The sequence below is a fragment of the Cetorhinus maximus genome, chromosome 11 (genome assembly GCF_964194155.1).
Source record: "Cetorhinus maximus chromosome 11, sCetMax3.hap1.1, whole genome shotgun sequence".
Lineage (NCBI taxonomy): Eukaryota > Metazoa > Chordata > Chondrichthyes > Lamniformes > Cetorhinidae > Cetorhinus > Cetorhinus maximus.
This window is the reverse complement of record NC_135889.1, coordinates 21,792,252-21,816,956: the sequence shown is the minus strand read 5'-3', so window position 1 is coordinate 21,816,956 and position 24,705 is coordinate 21,792,252. Positions and strand designations below refer to the sequence as shown.

Below are 24,705 nucleotides of genomic sequence, written 5' to 3'. Positions count from 1 at the left end.
GCCATGGGATCTTCTTTGTTCACTCCCCTCAGTCCTGCACTGGCGTGTCAGCTTGATTTTTGTGGTGAAATCATGGAGTGAGACTAGAACCCACAACCTTCTGACTCGGAGGTGGGAGTGCTACTAACTGAGGCACAGCTGAATCATCATCATCAAAAGCAAATATCCAGCAAACTTGGATATACATCTCTCTATTTCTTCATCCAAATCCTTAATAAATGTGGTGAAAAGTCGAGGCCCCAGATTAGATTCCTGGGAAATACCACTTGTCAATTCCACTAAGCAGATTAGAACATATTGTTATGATCTCTTTTTTTTTTAGATTTCAGAAACCCAGGTATTTATTCAAAGAATGAAGCCACAAGGTTCACTGTTTAAAACAAAACAATTTTACTATACCAAAAAATTAAAGAGTATGAATGCCAATAAATACAGTTGATCTTAAATAGTTTGTACTTTTAATATCTTTAATGTAACTATGAACACAGTTACTTATACTCTAAATCTGACCTCCCTCACTCCACTTTCCTTCTATGCTCACCGTACATCTCCAAAAAACTCAAGTCAAGTCAACAAAAATTAGAAGATGAACTGCTTGGTTTAAGTACTGTTTCAACAATTCATACAAGGGTCAAAATTTCTTGAGCCTTCCGCTTACTTCTTTCAAGGTTTTCCATTCAACTCCTGCATCTCTAAAGTCTTACACATAGCCACCTTGGGTCAGAACCTTCCTGGTTCTAATATTCTTTAACTCTGCAGTTTTACATATAAAACTCTCTCTCTCTCTTGCCTTAGCTTGGCTATATCAAAATTGTGCCTCACTGTTAGGAGTCCTTCTGTTAAAAAGAGTTTTAAACTCTTTTAGCCAACACATAAAATTTCAACTCGACTTTGTTTGAGAGAGATGTTTTCACTTCTGCAGTCAGCTTAGTCTGAAGCCTAAAACTAAACTTCTTGAACACATAACCACTCCCAGGAACCTACTCAGCCTATAATTAAGTTTTTGACCCCTTTTCCTATTGTTTATTTCCCAGGCAACTTGGTCACATGATCATTTACTGGAAGCCAGATACTTTACCAGAAATCAGATCCTAGAGAAACATAGTTCATAAAGGGACCATAACCCAAACACAAAATAAAGGCTTTTTCTCCAAAAGCACATGGGCCATCATAATATCTTTTATCTCCACTGTGTCCTACCATCAAACCAATTTCTATTTCGAGTCACAAGACTACTTCCAATTCTTTTACTTGTGCTGGTAATCACTTATGTTGAACCTTATTGAATGTCTGCTGGAAGTCCATGGTCCATGTAGATAACATTCATAGACATTCTCTTATCTACCTTATAATGACCCCAATAGATTTACTTTGATCAGTCAGACATAACATGTGCTGAACATAAGCTGATGAGAGAAAGCCAACATGGTTATGTTTGTGCATCATCCTATTACACTGACCCTACCATTCAACTGATCCCTCCAATACAGTCACTCTTTCATTCAATGCCTCCCTTAATTATATAACTCTATTACTGAAACCTATCCCTCTACTACCTTGGCTCTCTAGCACCCTGATTCTCCACTGAAGCCAATCCATCCTTCTTGTAATATAATTGTCTCATTTTTAATATCCAACTGCAACTGCTCTAGGACAAAACAGCCTGCTTAATTGGCACCCCATCAATCATCTTAAAAATTAAGCCCCTCTATCACCAGTATACCATGTCTGTAGTGTACTATCTACAAGATGCATTGTGGCAACTCACCACAATGAGGCTTCTTTGACAGCACTTCCCAAACCTGTGACTGCTAGCACTTGGAAGGACAAGGGCAGCAGACACGTGGGAACACCAGCAGTCATATACCATCCTTTCCTGGACAGGATCGTACCTTCATCGTTGCTGGGTCAGGTCCTGGAACTCCCTCCTTAACGGCACTGGGGGTGAACTTTCACAAGGCCTGCAGTGCTTCAAGAAAGTGGCTCAGCACCATATTCTCAAAGGCAATTAGGATGGACAATAAATGCTGGCATTGCCAGCGCTATTCACATCCCATGAATGAATAAAAAACATTTTTTGACTGTCCTTTCTGTCTCTATTACAACAAGAACTTTAATGTAGAAAAATGTTCCACGATACTTCACAGAAACATAATCAGACCAAAATGTTGACGCTGAGGCAAAGAAAGTTTATTTCTAAGGTTGGAGGACTAAAAGCTTGGTCAGAAAGGTTTTGAAGAAGGTATTACAGCAGGAGAGAGAGGTGGAGAGGCTCAGGGAAGAATTTCCAGAGCCTAGGGCAGAGATGCAGAAGGCACGGCAAGCAGTAGTGGGGCGAAGGAAGTGGTGATGCATAATAAGCCCAAATTGGAGCCATGCAGAGTTTTAGAAAGTGATAGTATTGCAGAAGGTTACAAAAATAGGGAGGGGGGAATCCAGGAGGGATTTCAACATGAGGATAAGTTGATGAACTGGGACCATCCTGAGGTCATGAAAGGTGCTATATAAATGCAAGTTCTTTTATTTCTTTAACAATCTTTGCAGCTTTGTGAGAATCAGGGGGTTGGTTATGTATGCAAACTGTCTTTGGTTAATTGCCTCGCAAAATCTTGGACTATTCCAGCTCGTTCCGACGAACACTGCACTAAAAATGATTTCCTTTCACAAATGGAGACTTTCCCCCTCATTGCAGCAGTTAATGAAACTTGCATCACCCTGCTTCCATAATGATCGTCTCCTCTGATTCTCCCATATGTGGCCCTTGTACTGTCTGTGGTCATTCAGTGCACTTCCCACTAAGTGAGTGCCATGCGATTGTAACCTATACAATTTTGTTGTGGATTGATTAGGAAATGCTTATGTGAAATGTCCAGCTCACTCAGCTTGGTACCACCACACCTTTGTGTTTCAGTGCCAAAGGACCTTCTGCCCGACATGTTGGAAAGTGAGAATCTAGAGAAGCACGAGTTGACCTTTTTGAATGACCTGTTGAACCCTAAACCCAGTGCACCCAGTGACTTCAGCCATGAGTGGCAGCATACATTTGGAAGCTCGGGGCTCAGTCCGGGGCCTATGACTGAAGCTCTCAAACCCAAACTGGCTGATGCTCCAACCAGTTTCCTGCCATCTCAGCTTTTCGACCTCAGCCATGACCCAGCAGGAGCTTTTATCGGTGAGTCTTATCAATTATTCAATCGCACTCTTCCCCTTCACTGCTGTGTGTGTGAGTTTTCAGTAGTGAAGGCACTGATGTGCAAAAGCTACATTTTATCCAACCGAAGCACAATTTCAAAAGCATAATCTGTACAGTAAAGCCCGATCACATTTTTTGCCATCCCATTGTCATTTCCTATAAACTCCATGCACCACAAACCTTCCCTTACTGATGTGATGGACTGGAACCCTGCTCACAGGCCTCTGCAATGCTACTGTGTAGCTAGCAGAAGTGCCTTTGTTGAATTAACCCACTGATCCCTTTCCCTTCCACCCCAGCACCCTGAGGGAAAGCATTCTACCCCTAATCAGCTCTTGTTTACTATGATGCACAATCAGGACAACACTAACAAACCAGCATTTATTGCTCAATACTATTTCCCCAAAGGATATTCGCAGTCAATAACTTTTAAAGAGGCAGGTGTTGGCCTCCATTGCCCCCCGTGATGGATTCGGACCCCTGAATGTGGAGAGGGGTGTTTCTGGGCATCCAGTGTGGCAACAACACACATGATCCCAGAGAATCCCTGTGGTGCCCCTGAAAGAGTTCTTATTCTTTTGTGAAGGGCAGGGGAAGACAGTGGAGTAGTGGTGATGTCACTAGACTAGTAGTTCAGAGGCCAAGGCTAATGTTCTGGGTCATGGGGTCAAATTCCACCATGGCAGCTGGTGGAATTTAAATTCAGTTAATAAATCTAGTCTGAGTAATGGTGACTTCAAAACTATCAATTGTAACAAAAACCCATCTGGTTCACTTAGGAAATCTGCCATCCTTACCAGATCCACAGCAATGTGGTTGACTCTTAACTGCTCTCTGAAGTGGCCTAGCATGCCAGTCAGTTCAAGGGAAATTAGGGATGCTGGCCTTGTCAATGACACCACACCCATGAAAGAATAAAGGAACTGAGGGACCCAAGCCTTGAAAAGTGCCATTCATGAAAACTTTCAGTGGTCCTGGAAAATCCCAGTCTCCAATGTGAAAATCTTCTGGCAGGTTAGAATAAAGTAGGTAAGTAAGTTGAAAAGTCAGATCCGGGAACTTTTGGATAAGGATTCTTTCTAGGGGTCTGAGCTTGGTCAGTGCAAAGCAGGGCTGAGCATCCCTTCCACAGTTCATACACAATCAACCATGCCACAAGATTCCCTTTCAGTCCTTTACTCCATGGTTTGAGTGCATTATTCTAATTATACTATGTTATTGTTTAAGGTTGGACAGATCCGCCCAAATCACAGCCAGCACCAATTCTAGTCCCACAGCATCCAGAGCCAAAAGTTCCAGTAAATCCCCCTCAGACCTTACCAAAGGCCCCATCCAAAGGTATGTGACAGAGATCACCGAGGTCAGAATGGTATGTTTCATCTATTCATATGGGCAGAGTTAACACAATTTTCTTTGGAATCATAGTTGTTAGAAAAAAAACAGTATTTCAAACAAAAAGAGACTCCAGTGAAATTAAAATTGACAGATTTAACATCCTATTAGTGTAGCAGATTGTCATGTAAATACATGAAATGATTGTCATTAAGGAAAAGCAAACACTGGCATCAAGTCTATTTGTTGTGCAGCTGAGCCCTTCAGTTCAGGAATGCCACAGATTGGATCCAGACTTAGCCAGTTTCAGTTAAAGGAGTGTTGAATTTAACTTGTTAAGGGAGAGGAAAACCATCAGAATTCCCAATCCAGATACTTTGCAGGGAGACCTGCTGGCAGGTGTGCCTGTGCACTTTGTGGTCAGATAGCTGTGGAACTGTAGTCCAGTGTGAGTTAGTGACCTCAGGTGAAGCGGAGGACACTGGAGAGAAAGACTGAGAATGGAAAATTTCTCACTGTACAGATTGTGCCAGAATGCAATTACTGGTGAAATGCACCAATTATTTTTATTTTCTGTCCTTTGAGCCCATGTGCAGGATTATGCTGAAAAGTTAGACGCTAGTGCCTGAGGTTAGCAAACTGATGGAGACCCTCGATGTCTCCCAGTGCCAGACCAAGTGGTTGGAAATCTGTACACGCTGTGTCTTGGATCTTGACTTCCATGTAAACCTACTGTATCTGGAGCAACAGCCATCTGCAAGTGGGCAGATCTCATTTTATGAGGAGGTTTGTTTATACTGGCACAGGATCTGTACAGCAGAGTTAAAGCTGCTAATAAGGGCCCTCATCAGCAGTAACAGGCTTTTGCTAACTGAACCTGGATGTCTGAATGGTCTCCTGATGTGAACTTATCCAGCTGGCGTACACAGTCACAGGAGTATCTACTTATGGTCAGATTGTCTTCTGTTGCTTGAAGGTGTTAATAACTAAATGTTTCCTCTTCCCTGCAGCTGCTAAGGGTAACACTCAGGACAAATCAGCCTGGTTCAATCTGTTTGCGGACCTGGATCCTCTTTCTAATCCTGATGCCATAGGTCGAACAGATGAGGAACTCCTTAATGCTTGAAGCTGGGGAAATGGAGAGGAGGAGGAAGGACGTCACTAAGTTATATACTACACAAATGTCTAACTACTGCAATTTTATAAATATATATATATATAATATATATATATTTACTAAAACACTAGGTTACTATCTCTTAAGCTACAGAATTATAAAAAGTTAAAGGGGGAGGTGGTGGTTAAATGGAATGTTACAAAACCGTTAAGCTCCTGGGATGTGGTGTCGGTGATGCCAATTTCCTGTTTAATTTCTCAAGTTCAGGCATTGCTGCTGCAATCCTGGTTGTTGATAACTGGGTATTTAGCTATTTACAGAGAGCACTAAAGAAGGGTCAACTGGTACTCCACAGATCCTGAGCTGTGGGATAGGGCCACACACTTGCTGTAGAAGCTGTGCTGACACACAAAAGCTCAGGATAAACTGCTGGTTGTGTTAGGGACCACACGATATGTGGATCAACTCAATATAGATGGTAATAAAAAGGTCATTGTCATTGCAGTTATGCTTTAGACTGTTTTGCAGCAGCATCTTATCAGTTATAACAAAGTTTCTTTCATAAACAAGAAGTTTGGGGTAATGGCCATTTAAAAAAAAATTGAAAATGTACTTTGAATGTACAATTAATGGTTAATGTCTATCTCTTGAGTTTAATTATTTACTTTTTACGGTTGGACAGGTTTTAAAATGTACTGGAGAAGTAAATGGGATTTGTTTTATGTGATATTTATAAGCTACACGGTGTCTAGAATGGACCAAATTCTTTGTTCCTAGACACAAGCAGCAGTCTCTCTCTTTTCGATTCATTTTCTTGCATTGGGAGAAGTGTGCTGCTATTAACTCCACATCCAAAACATTGCACTATATTTGGAAAGGTGAAGTACCTGCTATTTGTAATTTTAGCGAAAGCTTCCCTGTGGCGCTTGGGCCGAGTTTATCGCTGAAGTTACGGGCAGCAGAAATTGTCCCTCCTTTCAATGCCTTTTGCGGACCTTCTAAAGAGGACCTGTGACTTGAATGAGCTAGCCTTTCCTCTTCAGCTGGGAGGATGTATGTGCTGAAATAGTCACTCTAATCATACACAAGTTAGGGAGGCGAGGGGAGTTAGAGTGGGTGGTGAGAAAAAGAAAAACTAAGCCTTTCTGGTAGTTAAAAATTACATCTTTAACTGTGGCCTTAGAAAGCAGGAAATACAATGATTTCCTGCATGGTGCCAGCCTGAAAAATAACAAAGTCTGACACTAAAGCAAGCATGTTTCAACTGGACCTTAGTGCCATTGGGCTAGTGAGGTGGCAATCAGCCAGGGTTTCTACTCCTCCAGCACGCTGCCTGGCAAAACCTGCTAGAAACTGATTGTCAGCAAAAATCCATTCCAGTCAAGTAGCCTGATGATCAGCTTTGCCTTTGAAGAATGGGGAGATACGGGGGGTGTCCAGTGCCTGTGGAACTGAAGCACTGAGCCAAGATCTAAGAGGTGCAATATCCAGCAGTTTTTGTTTTCACTTATCCCTCAGGAACTCGCTGAACTTCATTGACGTCTTACCTTATGGACTGTGAAAGCCTTTAACTAGCTGAGATGCGGAATGGCATTCCCAGGCTCCCCGTTATGTGCTGTACCATGTGCTGTAGCAGGAGGTGAAAGATTGAAGCTTGAGTTGGACAGATGGCACTGTCCACTAGTTAGAATTCACCGTATTATAATTCAGAAATGTAAGCTGAGAGGAGAGTACTGCTGGGGGGAGTCTGGAACAGGCTGTATTTTGAACAGAATATGTGTTTATACAAAGCTCAAATCTGTTAGTGGTAACTCTGGATCTTATGGAAAAAAATGAAGAAATAAGAGAAGAAAAAAATTATTAAATTTTGTGCTAAGTTACAACTATTGAGTTGGAAAATATTTCTCCTGTAACAAAGTGCACTCTTGAACAGAACATCCCTATAAAGAGAAACTGTTACCTTGTGAAACATTGGAATTAAACACTACCTCATTCCACACAATACAGTAACACTAAATTTAAAACTTTGAACTATGAACTAGTCAATTTATGATGTAAAATTGAGCCATACAGACCAACAGATCCCTGTAAGTTCTGGTCTGGCTGTGTTACCCGAGTTTGGCCAGGTTCTGATTACATAAGTGTGTGTATAAAAATGGAGTTATATTTGATTGCAACTCTCTGGATACTGTGATCTTGCCCCATCCAGCAAAACTGTATGCCCACCCATAACCTGCCAGTTACAGAACTGACCAGAGTGTATGGGATAAGATGCAATGTACATACAAAGATTACATACAAACCTCAGCTAAAAGTCAGAATAGTACATGTGTGTGTGTGCAGATCACTTCTCAGCTGTCATGACATCTGCTCTAGGTTGATAAATGAGAAACGGCTTCTTGGGTGAATTACAAGAAGGAGCCTAATCCCAATTAAACTGTCTCTCAGAAAGAACAGGACCAAGGGAAAAAATCTAGTTACAAAGAACACTACCCATAATCCCTAAAATAAACCTTATACTATAAACCAAAGAATCAGTAATTTAGTGACCATCATGTCAGCTTTAAAATCTGTATCTCACTACTCATTACCATTCATTGGTTTATTATTCATTTGCGTATTTTGTTTTTTGTTTTACAAAGAAGCTCCCTATTTTGTGACATTTGGAATATGCTTCATGTGGTAAAGCAGTTTGGTGTCTTTGTGGACCAGCCGTTATGAAAAGTGGATGAGCCTTCTGATCTCCCCAACTGCCCTAAAGACTGGAACACTCAGCCCATTGTAATGCTGGAAATGTTTAAAAAGCTATACTATAAAAATAATTCAATTCACTGGATTAATCTAAAGGGCGTAGTACTGAGCCCTGCACATGCCTGTTCGTATCATACTTTTCTAAAGGTAATGTACATAAAATGTAAACTCTTCTCTGCTCTCCACAGACGAACTGCAGTCTCTTTCCATCATTTCCTTTTTTTTTTGTTAGTGGCATTGCCACGTTTGTTTCCCACTCTGTTGGTTGATCTCGATTGTGGCCTGTATGCTGTCCATTAACTGGGAAGTGGAGATCAGTGCAATACACCCCTGCTCCTGTCCCAACCCAAATAAGGGAATCTGCTAGCCCACTATTCAGGCTCACGTGAACAGTAGTGACTTGAGTGAAATGTCAGTACCCATTGAACCTTAAATAAGCATGTCAACAGTTGGCAGGAGAGGAGTAAAAGGGTGAGCATTGCCAAATAGATACATAAAGCACTTCTAATCCATTAGTATTTATACATCTAAATACTATGTAAAATTACACATTAATTCCATTGATCTTTACCCACCGACCATCTGCAATAATTAACATCCCTATTAGAGATTTTCAGTGGTTGCTCCAGAATTGCACCCAATCAAATCCATATCAATAATACTAATTGCATATGTGGGAAATGCAGTTTGCATGGACTATGTAAGCTTGTTTCACTAAGGGAGGGTTATGTTGCAATCACATAGTATAACTTCACATAGAAGGAATATCACTGAAGTTCATTGACACTACAAACAAAATGTTTTGTCAAAAAAGATGTAGGATTTAAGCTTCTGCACTGGTTGAGTGCTTGTATTTTCTATTGAATGCTTGTCTGGAAACTGCCTCTTCTATTAAAAATAGTAATTTCTTAACGTGTGCTTAATGGCTTTATTTTCCTTCTTAAAATGCACATTTATAGAATCAAAACAAAGCCTTCTGTTCCTGGTGAGACACATTGACATTTTACCTTAATGACATTTCTCAGTCACAGATATTTACCTTCATCAGTCCATTCTTAATTTCATTTCCACTTCACAGAATTTCAACAGCATAGGAGGCTGCCATTTGGCCCATCGCATCTGCACCGGCTCTCCAAATGAGCATTATGACCTAGTGCCATTGCCCTGCCTTTCCCCATACCCCTGCACGTTTTTATTCAAATCATCATCACCTAATGCCCTCTTGAATGCCTCAATTGAACCTACGTCCACCACACTTCCAGGCAGTGCATTCCAGGCCCCAACCACTCATTGCGTGAAAAAGTTTTTTCTCATGTCACGGCCGAGGTAATCATGGCTGTGGGTCCCAAAGCTTTATTTTCAGACCCCACCAATTCCTTACCTACAGCCATTATCCACACTCATTAGTTCAATTTCCAGTTGTTTATCAATTACATCCAATTCTACCACTTGACCTCAAATATGCCACCTAATAGGTTGATTCCGATGCTGTGCTTTCATCCACTTAACATTAGGCACATCTTTTTTGCCTCCTACCACAAACTTTCCACTTAAGGCATCAACCCCATCTCTACCCCACTGTTTGCTGAGCCTGAATTTGGAGGCACGTAATCTTCGAATCTTGTCCAATGATAAATTGGGTTTCAAACCCCATAAGTAATGCATCTTCTGCTAAAACCATTATCCACGCTTCTGTTGTCCAGGAATATTTCAAGCACTGGCTTTAAACTCTCTGAAGTTACCCTGATATCCTAGGGTCTTTGTCCTGTTTCACACATCCACCCTCACAAAACTCATTAGGCACCAGGGCATCAACTTGAGAATCATCCTCAAAGCTGTCTTTGGCCTCACCAGGAACCATCTCCAGCCTGAAATTCCAGGTAATCCCTTCAATTTATCAGATTTGTTTACTGTGCTTTGGAATTCTTTCTAGTCCTCAGAATCTCTTTCTTCAAAACCTTTCATCAATTCTCACCTCTATCAATGCATTTGGTTCCCTCCCATAGCTTCTGTTTCCTACTTGGCCTCCACCACTTCCATGTGAAACACTTTAGGGTATTGCTTCACAACAGATTCTGTACAAGTTGTGAACATTTCTTCAGGTACTCTAGTCCTGTATTTCAGCTAACCCAAAGGGGAAAGCACAACTACAAACTATTATTTCTCTACCCTGTCTTTAGCTATGTTTTCATGTATCTTTAGGTACCAGCCACCATTAGTTAGGCAATGTAGCATAGAAACAATAGGAGTTCAGCCATTCAGCCCCTCAGACGTGCTCCACCTTTCAACTATATCCTTACTAATCTGTACTTCAACTCTGTTTTCCCACCTTTGACCGAAAATCCTGTGACACCCTCACCTAAGGCTTGAGTGAAGCGTAAGAGCCAGCATGCATTGGTTGGGCCCAATAGCCCGTCTCTACATTGTATATTCTGTTGCTGTAACAAAAATCTATTGATCTCATTGTTGAAAGCTCCAATTGACTCAACATCCAAAGCCTCTTGAATAGAGTTCCAGATTTCCACTAATTTTTTTAATGGAAAAGTGCTTCCAGATTTCACTCTTGACCAACTGAGCTCTAATTTTAAGAACATGTCCCTTTGTTGTTGATTGCCCTAAGTTTTTCTGTCCCTTTCCGAATTCTTTAAAATGTCTCAATCAGATCACTCCTCTATCTCATATTCAGAAAGAAATACAAAGCAAGTTGTGCAACTTGTCTTCATACTTCAACCCTTTAAGCCCTAGCTTCATCCTGGTGAATGTGTGCTGTTATCTTTCCAATTGAATATATTCTTCCTGAGGTGCAATGCCAAATTGAACATGATATTCCAGATAGGGTCTGGTCAAGGTTCTAAACAACTGAAGCATAACTTGCACCCTTTTGTATTCCAGCCCCTTGTGATAAAGGCAAACATTCCATTTGACTTTTATTCCTGTCTTGGCCTTCAATGATTTGTGAACTTGGGACTCTCAGATCTCTTCATTCCTCTATAGGTCCTAGTTTCTTAGTATTTAGAAAATAATCCAATTTATTTTTCTCGAGTCCAGAGTGGATGACCTCTCATTTACCAACATTTTTGCCATAGTGTTACCCAATCACAATCCGCCTATGTCCCTTCGCAACTTCCTGCACCATTTATTGTTCCTCTTCAGTATCTGAAATCTTGTATAAACTCTATTCCTTCATCCAAGTCATTAATACATTTCAAGAAAAAGTTGATGTCCCAGAACAGATCCCTGGAGAAAGCACTAGACACATACTGCCAGAGTAGATTCTTCATCCCCACTTTCTGCCTCATATCTCCTAACCAATTTTCAGCTCGTCACAAGATTACCTCCAATTCTGTGCACTCTTAATTTTGATAGTAATCACTTGTGGAATCTTATCAATACAAAATTCCAAAAAGGATCTGATAACATTCATAAACACTCCTTTATCAACCATGTTAATGACCTCAAAAAATTCAGCTAAATTAATTACTCAGATATGCCTTGCATATAAGAAAGCCATGTTGGCTATCTCTGATCAGCTGCTATTTGTTCAAGTGCTCAGTCACTCCATCCCTAATGGTAAATTGTGGAGAATCTACTAGAATTTGACAGGCCTGGCAGTTAACTGGCATTTCTGTCCCAGCCTTCTTAAATAATGGAGCATCATTAGCCAAATTCCAAATTTTAAGGCAAAATTCCCAAATCAATTGAGCTTTGAAAGAGTGTAATGAACGCTTCTGCAATTTCCTTACCTAGATCTTTCAATAGCCTGGGGTGGAAACTATCAGGTCCAGAAGATTTATCTATTTTAATTTGCGATTTTCATCACTGCCATTTTGTTTCTGGAATCTATTTAGTTCTATTGCCAGCATTTATGCTCCACACAAACCCCCTCCCACTCTACTTCATTTAGCCCCACCAGCATATTCTTCTATTCCTTTCTCCCTTACGTACTTAGCCAGCTTCCCCTAAAATACATTTATGCTACTTGCCTCAACTACTCTATGTGGTAGCAAGTTCCACATACTAACCACTCTCCGGGTAAAGAATTTGTTCTTGAATTCTTTATTGGATTCATTAGTGACTGTGTTTATATTTATGAAAGAGGTCTTGTGCCAGTGGGTAGCACCCCTGCCTCTTAGCCATAATCTCTGGGTTCGAGTCCCCAGGACTACTTAATCAAGAAAGATGAGTGCACGACCCAGTCAAACAGATTTGAGTATCAATGGCAGGCAGTAACAGAGGGAGAGATTCCTGGTCAACAACGTGATGGAAAGAACGTTGGAGCCTCTATCATCACTATCCAAAGTTCCAGACTACAACATGCATGCAAAAATGCATGTTGCCACAGCAGCTCAGATTCCTTGAGTGAGCTGTAAGACTCCACCGCCTTCCATTTATGACCCTTAGTTTTGAAATCCCCATTTACTCTATCAACCTCCTCCTTAATTTGAGGTCTTTCTGGACTAAAAAACTCTAGCTCATTCAGTCTTTCTCGATAGTTACACCATCTTAATTCTGGTATTATCCTTATATAAAACACTGGTTAAACTAGATTCTGGCCTCCATCTTACAAAATGGATACGGAAGTCAAAAAGTATAAAAAATATTTACACGTTTGACATAGATTTTCTGTTTTTTCAATTCTAAACTTCTATAAATGAACCCCCGTGCTTTCCATGGCTGTTAACCTGCACTGCTACTTATAATGATTTGACATTGGTACATCTAGATTCTATTCTATTGCTCCTCACTCATTGGAAGAGTTTAATTGGGGTTATGTGGTCCCTTTATTCCTCTGAACAAAATACCACCATAATTATTATTGAAATTAATTTGCTATTTACACATCCATTCTGTAAATTTATTAGCATTCTTGTATTTTGTCAGTCTTCCTCAGTATTAACTATACAGCCCAATTTGGTTTCAAGCACACATTTTGAAACTGCACTTCTGATTCCCGTGTCCAAATTGTTTATGTTTACAGTGAACAATAGACTCAGCACTACTATCTCGCACCATTTTTCTCTCGGTTTGCCTGTTAACAGCTCAGTCCAGTTTGCACCTCATTCAATTGAATTCAGATTCAAGTTGGTTTGTGTGCACCAGTCTTCTCCTCCTCCTCAAACTTAATGCCGTCACTGTTTGCAAGTCGGTCCCTTACTGCCAGATAAAATCAATTATTTCTGGCTCATTACCTGTTCCCTTGTCCATTTTAAAACGTTAGCCTGGAGTTTCTGCGCTATTTCCAGACATCAGCTTAATCTGGGTGGAACCAAATGAAATAACACTAAAGCCCATGAATTTAAAATGTAAATTGCGCCTATAATCACTATGCTGCAGTTTAGATTATCTTCAATGTTGTTTCAAGTCTATTCAAACACACCAGTGCCTCCCACAAAACTGGCCATTACTCCACATCAGAATAACAAGTTCCCATTGACTGCAGTGGGAGCGGGGGGGGGTTCATCACATTGCACCTAGATTAACACATCCATGGTCTCACAAATTCACCAATCACCCACAACCCACAGTAACCAGTCAATTGAAGCTGACCCTGTTGTATTTCTCCTGCTGCAATAACCATATATTCATCTTAAATTAGTCTAAATTCAATAAATTAGAGAAGACACACCTGTCTCTTTTCAATTGATTGCTGCTCATATGTTGTGTGTCAAGGGCAATTGAAGCCAAATAAAAAGCAAGACCAAGAATCAGTCAGTTGGAGTGACTTATTTCCTGGCAATCCTACTCCCCTTTGTGATGCTGCTTGATTGCAGATTTACAAGATATTGTGTGTGTGGGCTTATATGAACAAGTTTGTGTGGCAACTGCAGCAAAATCAAAGCAGTGTCCAACGCATTGTTTAGTGGAAACTTCATGACATAGTTTCAGAAAACTGTCCTGGAGACACTGGAAAATCATTGTCTTTATGACTTCAGCTGTTTTTCATCTCCAGTCTGCATGAAAATTAATATCTCCCATTATAACTGTTTTGCCTTTGCTACATACTTCTCTGGTCTCCATATTTATGCATCCTTTAACTGCATCACTGTTGTCAGCACTTCCTACCGAAGGCAAACGAATGAGTCGAGTCCAGGTCTCCAACATTTCCATTCCACAACCTACCATGGTATCAATTGCTTCCCATTTTGTGAACCTTAGCTGTGACTTCAGCTGTGCATAAGGGAGATATAAATACTTTCAGCTCATCCGTAGGCTGAAGATAACATGATTGCCTGGAGAAAGAAAAATCATGATCTTCATGCTGTGGTCATTGGATGTTCATGGTATATTGGTGAAATGCTGTGGGATTCTATCACATATGGAGAAAGAGCTCTGATCTCTGGCAGGTTTACTGGGATGATACAGAAAGTACCTTGCCTCTGAAAGGCATGAAGTTAAAAAAAAATCAATGGTGTATAATGTAAGGCTTCTCCAAATCTATTCAAAATGTTTGCTCCCAGTAGAAAACACACAGGAAAGGAACCTAAGCAAGTTCCAGCACACATCAACTGATATTATTTCTTCCCCTTAAGTGTGCAGACTGAGATCAGCTGTTCTGTCCACCAACCCAATTTTTTAGATTTTTAAAAGAAAATGACAACAATTAATGAACACACAATGCCTCCTGCTAATCATCCGCTTTACTTGTTTTATGTACGTTTCATGCAATACAAAGGAAGTTTCCAGTTCAAAGGTTGTAATAGTTGCATTTCTCACTTGTTAAGAGTGAATCTCAACAACTCCTAAACATTTGGTCAGCAGCATTAAACTAACAGAGTCACTGGATCTGCTTCTGCAAGATATGGTCTTAGGCCAGTGGTAAGAGTTGCTTAACACATGGACACCTCCCCCAAACAGAAATAAAATTGTAAACTTGCAGCTACCACCAGCACTTCGGCAAGCAAGACAGAATAGTCAACTTATATCTACCAAAACCAGAAGCAACGACTAATTTGTCAATAGGATATCCGTCACCCAGAACAGGCCTCAGTGACCTCAACACCCAGAGGTCAGCAGTGATCCTTTGGTCTACTGGCTCTGGAACTGTGCCAGGCCAAGAACATGACAGAATGTTGAACTTTTGCATTTAAATACGATATAGCTGGGCCATTTGTAAAGACAGATTAATAAGATCGATGAAATTGGGAAATTCCCAGCCGCAGAAAACACTGGGTAGCTTAATGTGCCAGCAGCAGAGCAGCATCAGAATGTCTGGCTAATCCTTCCACCTGAAAGGTGCAGGGAAGAGAGTGCCTGAGGCAAAAGCATGGGATTTCAATGTAGGAGACAATTCTGGCAAAATAAATCAAAAGCTGTACTTCTCTTTGTCACCATGAATGCGGTTTAATCCTACCAATGGCAAGGCCAGACAAATTGAAACATGTCTAATATGCAACAGAGCTTGTTTTCTTAAATTATAAATCAGAAGCAGGTAACACTTGAAACTACACCAACAATCAAAATCTGGCATCTGTGATGGATCACTATATAACATTAAATGTGATCTAGTGAAGAGTTTGGAAGATTTGTAATTGAAATGGACACTCGGGATACTGGAATCTGCAAGGATATATAATGGGAAAGAGCATTACCCAAGGGTAGAGTCTGATTGATGGATTTGAATGGTTTATAGACAGAGCAACATGCTAAAGTGCAGAGAATCAGTTTATATACTGAATGGTGGATTAATGGGAAACAAAGAATAATCTTGAGAGCTTCAGATAAGATCAAACTGCAAAAGCAGAGGTATTGAATGTGACATGGCCATCACCGTCAAACTTGAACCTGTCTTCACCCTAAGTTCCCACACATACTTTCCAGCCCAGGGGTCACTGGACAGTAACCATAACTAGAAATCCTGGCAATATGTCCAAAAGTCAATTCTAATATCACCCATTTTTACCCCCAACCACAGACTCATCACAACCAGAGAATTGACTCGAATCTGTACCAGAATGTGTAGTTATCCACACAACCAAGGGCCAGCTATCTTTTTATGCAATTATATGGTTTTTGTTTTCTCAGAGTACTTTGTAGTACTTACAGTAGTACTTAGCAATGCAGAATGTCATGATGCAAGGAAATCACTGGATTATCATTGCTGCCATGAGGTTAGCAGAGACCTGCAGTTAATTACTGGGGAAAGTCCAGATCCAATAAAACTAAAAAAAAAAATTCATATTCCTGGCAAAGATGGGGAGTGGTAGAAAGCAGGCCTCATCACTTGAGGTAGGAAGAGAGGACAAAATAGGTCAAGGTTCCCATTCCTGATTATCTAGTGACTTCAGCTGGAAATTAGTCTGGTCAAGTAAGGATAGGGTCCATTACCAATGGGATGACCCCTGTGGTCAAAGGGCAGTCCAGACACATGCAAAGCAAGCTAATACTTGCTGTCCAGGCTCATGCAAGAGCAGGGGCTTGTTGAGGTCCTCAAGGGTTAATTGCCACCGATGGAACCGGACCACAGCAAAAGCCAAAAGGTCTTCAGGAGGGAAGGTCAACAGCAGGAAAAGGGATGAGATGAAACCTTTTTGGTGACAATATAGCATACATCTCAGTCGTCACAGAGTAACTTGAAGTAATTTCCCTAGCGACAAACATCATCCTTAAAATAGGCTTCATTGTTTTACTAGGGCTACGATATTTGAAAAGTATTTTTTTCAGGCATCTTCGAATAAGGCATAAACTGCACCTTCTAACCATTAGATGTTTGCATAGCCTTACACTGGCCTGGAACACTGTGGTCCAGTCAACACTACATATTGATAAGGTTCCTCTTGGGCATTGCCATTAAATAAATCAAGCTAACAAATTACTTGCAATACAAAACATTTGCTACTCCACTCTCCAGTATAATTTCACAATTAGTAGTCAACCTTTCTCATGCCTAAACCAAGTACCTGGCTGCAATTGCAGACGTGCCAGACAAGTCTGTTTCTACTCTCATTTGATGTACATGTTGCAGCAAAGACCACTAGAAAGCATTCAGTAGCAGGCACCACTTTCTGTCCTGACCCAAGGCAGCCTACACCTTACCCTAGTTGAGATCAGAACCGAGGATGATCTATGTGGTTTTATTGCATGCAAACGTCATCACTTATGACTTTAATGTGCTTGGAGTGAGAGGCTGCAACCTGTTGCTTACAATCCCCTCATGCTTCCAAATCCCAAACTCAGTTGTTCCATCAGAGGCAGAAAAAATCTTCTGATGAGGAAAGGGTGAGAAGAGGGGGAGTAAGGCAGAAGGAAAAAGAGAGAATGGGAAGACGTGGGGAGCAAAAACCAGTCACCTCTGGCCACTCAGTGACTGGATAAAGAGGCAAAGCAGGAGATCAACAATGAGCTAGGGATAGCACACTATAAAATAGGACAGAGGAAGAACTCTCACAACTGCATCGAGGTTCTTAAAAACATGTTTTTTTTGGTCATTACAGTGATGCAATTCAATTCAATATACCTCCTGGCCTAGTCCAATGAGAATGTAGCTGCCTGATTTTTTAGGTCGAGCAAAGCTTCATTTCTCTGCTGGTGAGCCTTTTGCAGACCTTCAATTTGAAGAATAAATAAGATATGAATAGCAGTTTAATTTCTTTCTGCTACAGTGCTGAACTCAATCAAGCAACTACTGATTTATTAGGGACACTTCAGTTAGCATCAACTATGGAGTGCTAGAATATATCTTTGACAAAGCTGTAAAGAACCTATGAATAGAATTCAAGTAGTAATTCATGGCAGAGAAGCAGTGTGACAAATCCTCATGTGGTGCAAGGTGGTACAAGAATGCAAGGTCTTTCTTAAAACATAGGGTTTACCCTAAGTTAGAATAACAGATCCAGTATCTCAAACATGTTAGTCTAATGTGTTAATTAGATTGTTGCAATAATATTTAATGTTGATCTCGAAATCCAAGAGAGTATTTCTAGACCTAGTACACAAAGCTCAGCATAAGAAAAGGGTTTAGAAAATAGACATTACATTTACTATATAACTTTTTTTCCAAACATACTAACAATTAAAACATTTTTCTTTACCCCAAATTTCTGAAAAATGCCAAAGCAATTTTAAGACTTTTTAAACACAGAAATTGACTGAATTAACCCAGCTTGGGTGAGTAAAGGCCTCTTTCACATGAGAGCATCACCTTAATTATTGAGAATTGGAAAGGTTTTATAATATGGGTGTCCACCAATGGCTCTTGCCTCCATGCAATCAATCCTAGCGTTCAGCAGGACATTTGTAATTAGCTGAGGAGAGGTTTTGGTGGTGAAATACTGTAATAAAATGCTCAAGACTTGTGGTCGGTTCTTCATGGTGTGTATGCACATTTCACATAGCTTTCCTTGCTAGATTGTACTGGTACTATCATAGATGGTACTGCAAACATTTCACTTCAACACACAACTACTTTACTCATTCGGAATGTTTTATCGCTAATCAAATCGCAATGCACAGGACAGGTTCCCTGATTTCACAAGAGTCAGCATAGTTGGTACAAGTAGCTTAGCCACAGAGAACCTCACCCAACGAAAAGAGCGTTTTCAGTCTGCTTTGTATGGAGCAATGTACATGTCAAAATGGTGACTATTTGCTGCAGATAACACAGTGAACCAAGGCAAATATAACAAGATTAAGAAACTGATGAGCACAGCAAAAAATAGAAAATAAGGACAACATAGTAGGCAACATTAAAACTGTGAAGCCATTGAGATGCTCCAACAGTGATATGATATCAAGTAACCAGGGGATAGCAAATATGCTAAAAGAATATTTGTTGGATTGACAAAAGGGCAGCACAGACAATCAACTCAGGACAGAAGCTACTTTCTTTGGGAGGGGAAAGACACAGAGATAATTATCCATGGAAATAGAATAGCAGATGTGTTGAAGAAGTCAAAAGGCGGCAAGGCACTGGACCTGATGAGCTACATAAAAGGGCACTTAAGTGGCTTATGAAATTGGTCACATCTTTGCTACTGTCTTACAGGAAAAATGAGAAGTGGGAATTGAATCCAAGAATTGGGAAGTAGTTAATTATTAGCTTTTAAAAACAGGAGACTGCATAAGGATAGAGTGCCAATCCCATATAGGTGACTGAGTCAGTACAAGACACTGGTGAGTAGACACCCCAAGTACTGGGTACAGTTCTGGTCATTAAACTATAGCAACGATATCCAGGCACCAGAGGCAGTGGAGAAGAGGTGGCTGAGGTTATTTAACACTTTGGTCCATTTGATTGCTGACAGTATTTCTAACTTGCTCTACTTCCTCTATTAACAGTGCACAGTGCTCATTTATTTGGGTGACCTGTGCTGTTAGCAACTTTTTTATAGCTTTTAATTAAAGATAAATAGCGTTATCAAAGGCTCAGTTATTGTGCAAGGCTGATTTCACAAGGCAATTAATCCAAAAGATTACTCCAAAATAAAAACCTGTAACAGGCCCTACTGTTTTCACAGTAAAACCCCCACCCCAATTCAACGTGTCACCAATTTATATACTCAAAACATCTAATTAATAATGATAGGCTCCCCTTATTTTGAATCAGATCCTCACAGGATAAAAAATTCTCACTGCTGCAGATCTATTACGGCCACTAGAACCAAATTGCCATATCTAGGTGACAACCTTCAAACTCTTGACCCATCACCCTGAAAGGGTGTATGACAAGTGCCATTCTAAAAGTAAATCTCAAATTAGGGATTCCACATGTAAGGTTCTATTGATGTGAGGAAGGGCTTCTCATACAATGTGTTGTGTGTTATCTCTAAGGCTTTATGCTTATATTAAAAAACGTTTACTGCAATGTAATAAAATAGAAAATGCTGGAAAAACTCAGCAGGCCTGACAGCATCTGTGGAAAGAGAAACAGAGTTAACATTTCCAGTCTGTATGCTCTGAAGGGTCATAGAGACTAGAAATGTTAACTCTGTTTCTCTCTTCACAGTTGCTGTCAGACCTGAGTTTTCCCAGCATTTTCTATTTTTATTTCAGATTTTCAGCATCCACAGTATTTTGCTTTTATTTTACTGCAATGTGCTTGGCTACTGAGGCCAAGACTTCTTGAATGCATGAACAGAAGGAACCCCTCCCCACACTCAGGGTTGCACACACTGCATGCTTGCCAACAAGATGCATGCAAGCTCTGAAGCACAATCTGAGAGCCCATGTCCTGTTCCTACATGTGTGACCATTTATCAGTCACAGCTACTAGTGTTCAAACTGTCCTTGGAGCTGAAAAAGGAGCAAAAGATATGAGGCTCCTTCCTGTGGAAAAGCTACTCATACCCCTCAAACCTCCAGAACCAGACCAACCTTAGAGCTGTCTGAAGACACAGCAGGGCCTATTCCAGCATCTACCACCATCCTAGCTCCTCGAGTCACCTGGTCAGAAATGACCCTCTGTCCTAACACTAGCACCATCACTTGTTAAAGTGTCCCTCGCTGCATATACCTTCTGTTATAACATGGACTCTCTGAATCCACACCCCAAGAATTCTTGTACAAAATAACACAAATTGAGAGAAATCAATAATTGATAACAGTGCCGACCCCTTCTTCCTAATAACGGAAGTAGGAAGTGTCTTTAATCAAACAACATGCAAACTTACATTTACAAAAACTGATCCTCACCAAAACTTTTAGGAACAGGAATTGGTCATTCAGCTCATGACTGTTCTGCCATTTAATTAGATCATAGTTGATCTGTACCTCAATTGCATTTGCACTTACCTGGAAAACTATCAACCCAGATAACCTAAGTTGAGCCCCGAGTGTTCTAATCATCTGAATAAGAAACAGCTAAGGAACATGTGATTGCTAGGGAGGCAAGAGTGAGGGTGAACTTCTCGCAGTCAGGGTTAAATTTCCCACATTTCTTAACCTTTATACACAATGCGTAATTTCAACACTACAATACAAAAATGGCTGTTTGATTTGTTCAATGAATAGTGAAACTGATGAGCTTTTCCACAGTCTGAGTATACTTCAACACTTGAAATAAAGGTGGTGGAAAGTGGGGAGCAGAAGGTAGAGACAGACTTTATAAAACTACACATTTTGAAAAGCTGCAAAGGCTTTCTCAATACTCCAAGGATAAATTGTGTACTTTAAAATCCCAGGAGTATTCATTCACAGCCAATTGCAACAAAAAGCAACCATCTTAAATTTTCAACATTTAGTCATAAAATTGTGGATAAATACTAAAACTAAAAAACATTATAATGTTAGAATTCACCAGATCTTAGGCAGGTATAAAATCGAGCAACAAAAACAAAACTTGCTGGAAAAACTCAGCAGGTCTGACAGCATCAGTGGTGAGAAAGACAGAGTTAACATCTCTAGTCCGTATGACTCTTCTTCCGAACTTTTTAGTTTGGAAGAAGGGTCATACAAACTCGAAACGTTAACTCTGTCTTTCTCACCACTGATGGTGTCAGACCTGCTGAGTTTTTCCAGCAATTTTTGTTTTTGTTTCAGATTTCCAGCATCTGCAGTATTTTGCTTCTATAAAATCGAGCAGTCTCAATCAGAAGCAAGCACACCAAAGAGGGCCATTAAAGGCAGTGGAGACAGGCAAAATACTACCTAGTAATACTGGCCCACAAGCTCAGTTTGCACTAGTGTGTAAATGGTCAGTCAGTCACTGGAGGATGAGAAAGAGTCAAGGGGCTGACAGTGAAAAGTTTTAATACTGTTTCACTCACTCTTGCGTGGCTACCACTTCCAGTATTTGTAATAACATGGTCAAAAGAGCAATATTCCACAGTGGGGCGACCAGTTTGGGAAATCTCCACTTTACCTGGTTATGTCTTCTCATGTGAAATTGGCCAATGATACAGCAAATATACATGAGCACAAACGAAATGAGGAAAATTTCCTGAGAACAGAACTACTGTAGCACTCAAGTGTTGCACTAGTGTAAAGCAGGCTTTCATTTGCCTTCGATTAACTTGGAAATGTTAACCTTATATATAATATATATATATAATCTTTATTTAAATGTAAACAGAACAGGAACCATTAAAAGATAAGGCTCCACAGAGGAGGGGGAAAATAATGACAGCTGTAGTCCTTTCAAGTAAAGTTTTGTCCAATCACCTTGTTCAAGTTTGTGCTCTTCCACAGATTAGTCCTTAGTCCATGTGCCTGTATTGGGGAACAATCCACACACACTTAAAATACAGTATGCCAATCGTCATGCACCATAGCAGAATCACTTCCCATTGTGAAAAGGTCGACATCCTGCTTGAGGAAGGCATTTCTTTAATTGTTGCTGTTGGGTTGATTGGAAAATCCCCCCTCCCCCCCGCCACAAGCCCCCTTTTGCCTGTACCCTGGGCCTGAAACCTTATTGCCAAGTTGTAGAGCTGCAGGTATGCGATGTTGCTGTAGGTCTCCCCAGCGAAGGCCTGCTTCACTGGTTCACTTCTCCAACTCGTCTGTCTGCGCTGACTGCTGGTGTACCGAAGCCTGCAGGTGGCCCATGCAGGTTCCCCTTGAAATTCTATCTTGCTCCATATGCGTTGGCAGAGGGATAGGTTGTGCCAGCGATACTGTGGGTATGACTGCTGCAGGGACGATGAGGCCATGATTGGAGCCCTTCAGTGTAAGATCTTGCGTGGGCAGGAGCGGCTTAAGGATACTGACCAGACAAAAAGCAGAGCCACTTTTTGGGATAAAGTTCACCTTATTTTTATCTGGACAGAAGAACTGAGGAATTTCATGCAGCTGCTTTGGTCTGGAATCAAGGAAATACAACATCAGCAAAAGCAAACCAATTACATTTTACAACACTGTCATCAAGATCAATTGACCAGCCTTCCAGGCATAGCCTGTTGCTAGCATAGTCTCCAAATTTCAAATTTTCAGCCTTGGCTCAGTAAGTAGTACACTCACTTCTCAGTCAGAAGGTTATGAATTCAAGTCCCATTCCAGATACTTCAGCACGTAATCCAGGCTGACAGTACAGAGCAGTGCTGAGGGCCACTCACGTGGTTGCTAAGAATTCCACTGCACTACTCGGAAGAGGACAGGGGACTTCTCCAAGGTGTCCTGCCCAATATTTATCCCTGAACCAACAGCCCTAAAACACATAATCTGTTCTTTTATCTCACTGTTGTTGGGTTTTCTACATTACAACTGTGACTACACTTCAAATGTACTTCATTGATTAAAAAGTGCCTTGGGATATCCTGAGGTCACAAACAATGGTATACAATTGCAATTTATATTAATTGTGTATTTTATTATATGTAGCTGGTGGGCATTAATTGGGGATTCACTTGCACCCTATGCATAGGAACAGGCAAACTGATTATTGGATTAGGAGGTGAATGCTTGTAATATTCATCTCCGTAAATAAATGTTTACAAAAGTGTGTAAAGATTGGCTCCAGTTCTGTCTTTCACCACTTGGCTTTCTGGGATATAACATGGTACCAGAGAGTGGTTGCTTAAAGGTGAAGGATGGAAACTAAGAAAACCTTTTTCAGACAAAAAAAGCTAAAATCCTAATGACTGCATTGGAAAGTGGCAGAAAGCAAATGTAAATCGTTAGGGTATGATTACCTCCTAATATTCTCAGAGCCTGAACCATATGACCACTGGAAGAATGAAATGGATATGTGGACGTGGGTTACATCCCTACCAAAGAGAAAACAAGGTATGGCCTTGGCATTGTTGCTTTTCACAAAAAGTAAAATCAGAAGCAAAGCATTTTGAGAGATGAATGCCTGTCAGTTGGACAGAAAGGATGATCAGGACATTTTAGAGTTCTTGGATGAAATCCACAAGAAAGATGATCTATTAAATGCCTATGAGGCATGGTCAGCCTTTGATAGATTTTGCAAAACAGATGGTCATTCCATGAAATAATATATCATGGACTTTAACAGATTATATAAAAGCCGATGAAATTCAAATTTGGGGATCGCTGGATCAGTTTGCTTGGTCGCTTGTTGCCACCATAGCCTTAGTGGGGCCATTGGTATCATCTTATTTCTTCTCTGGCTTTCTTAAAGCGGGAAGCTTTAAGTCCAGGTCTCAATATTATCCACCCATTTGATTTTTCTTCTTTCTCTTCTGTTTTTACCCTCAATATTTCCTTCAATTGTTGCCAGGACAAGGTTGTTAGGTCTTTGTTTCCAATATTCTCACTTGGAAATCTTTCTCGAACTGTACTCAGCAATCTTTTTGATTCCTGAACTTCTAGTCTCAATCTAACACACACATTTGTCTTTCTGTCTACCCAATATCATAACCCTGGATTAGTACTAGCATTTAAAATACTGGATTGTGCCAAGGTATCTCACATGAAC

At 40.5% G+C, this 24,705-nt stretch overlaps 2 protein-coding genes across 7 annotated transcripts in view; one reads left to right on the top strand and one right to left on the bottom strand.

Annotated features, from left to right (window-relative positions):
• The window catches only part of LOC144686429 (islet cell autoantigen 1-like protein), a 129,774-nt gene extending 121,523 nt beyond the window's left edge, over positions 1-8,251 (top strand). For all 4 annotated transcript variants that reach the window (XM_078551625.1, XM_078551626.1, XM_078551628.1 and 1 more), the window contains 3 exons: positions 2,912-3,172; positions 4,421-4,531; positions 5,536-8,251. In XM_078551625.1, coding sequence (XP_078407751.1) covers positions 2,912-3,172; positions 4,421-4,531; positions 5,536-5,651 — 488 coding nt within the window. In that variant the 3' untranslated portion in view covers positions 5,652-8,251. The remainder of the gene's footprint in view (positions 1-2,911; positions 3,173-4,420; positions 4,532-5,535) is intronic.
• Positions 8,252-20,919: 12,668 nt separating this feature from the next.
• The window catches only part of LOC144686428 (protein FAM117B-like), a 254,598-nt gene continuing 250,812 nt past the window's right edge, over positions 20,920-24,705 (bottom strand). For all 3 annotated transcript variants that reach the window (XM_078551621.1, XM_078551622.1, XM_078551623.1), the window contains one exon: positions 20,920-23,127. In XM_078551621.1, the coding sequence (XP_078407747.1) occupies positions 22,812-23,127 (316 nt within the window). In that variant the 3' untranslated portion in view covers positions 20,920-22,811. The remainder of the gene's footprint in view (positions 23,128-24,705) is intronic.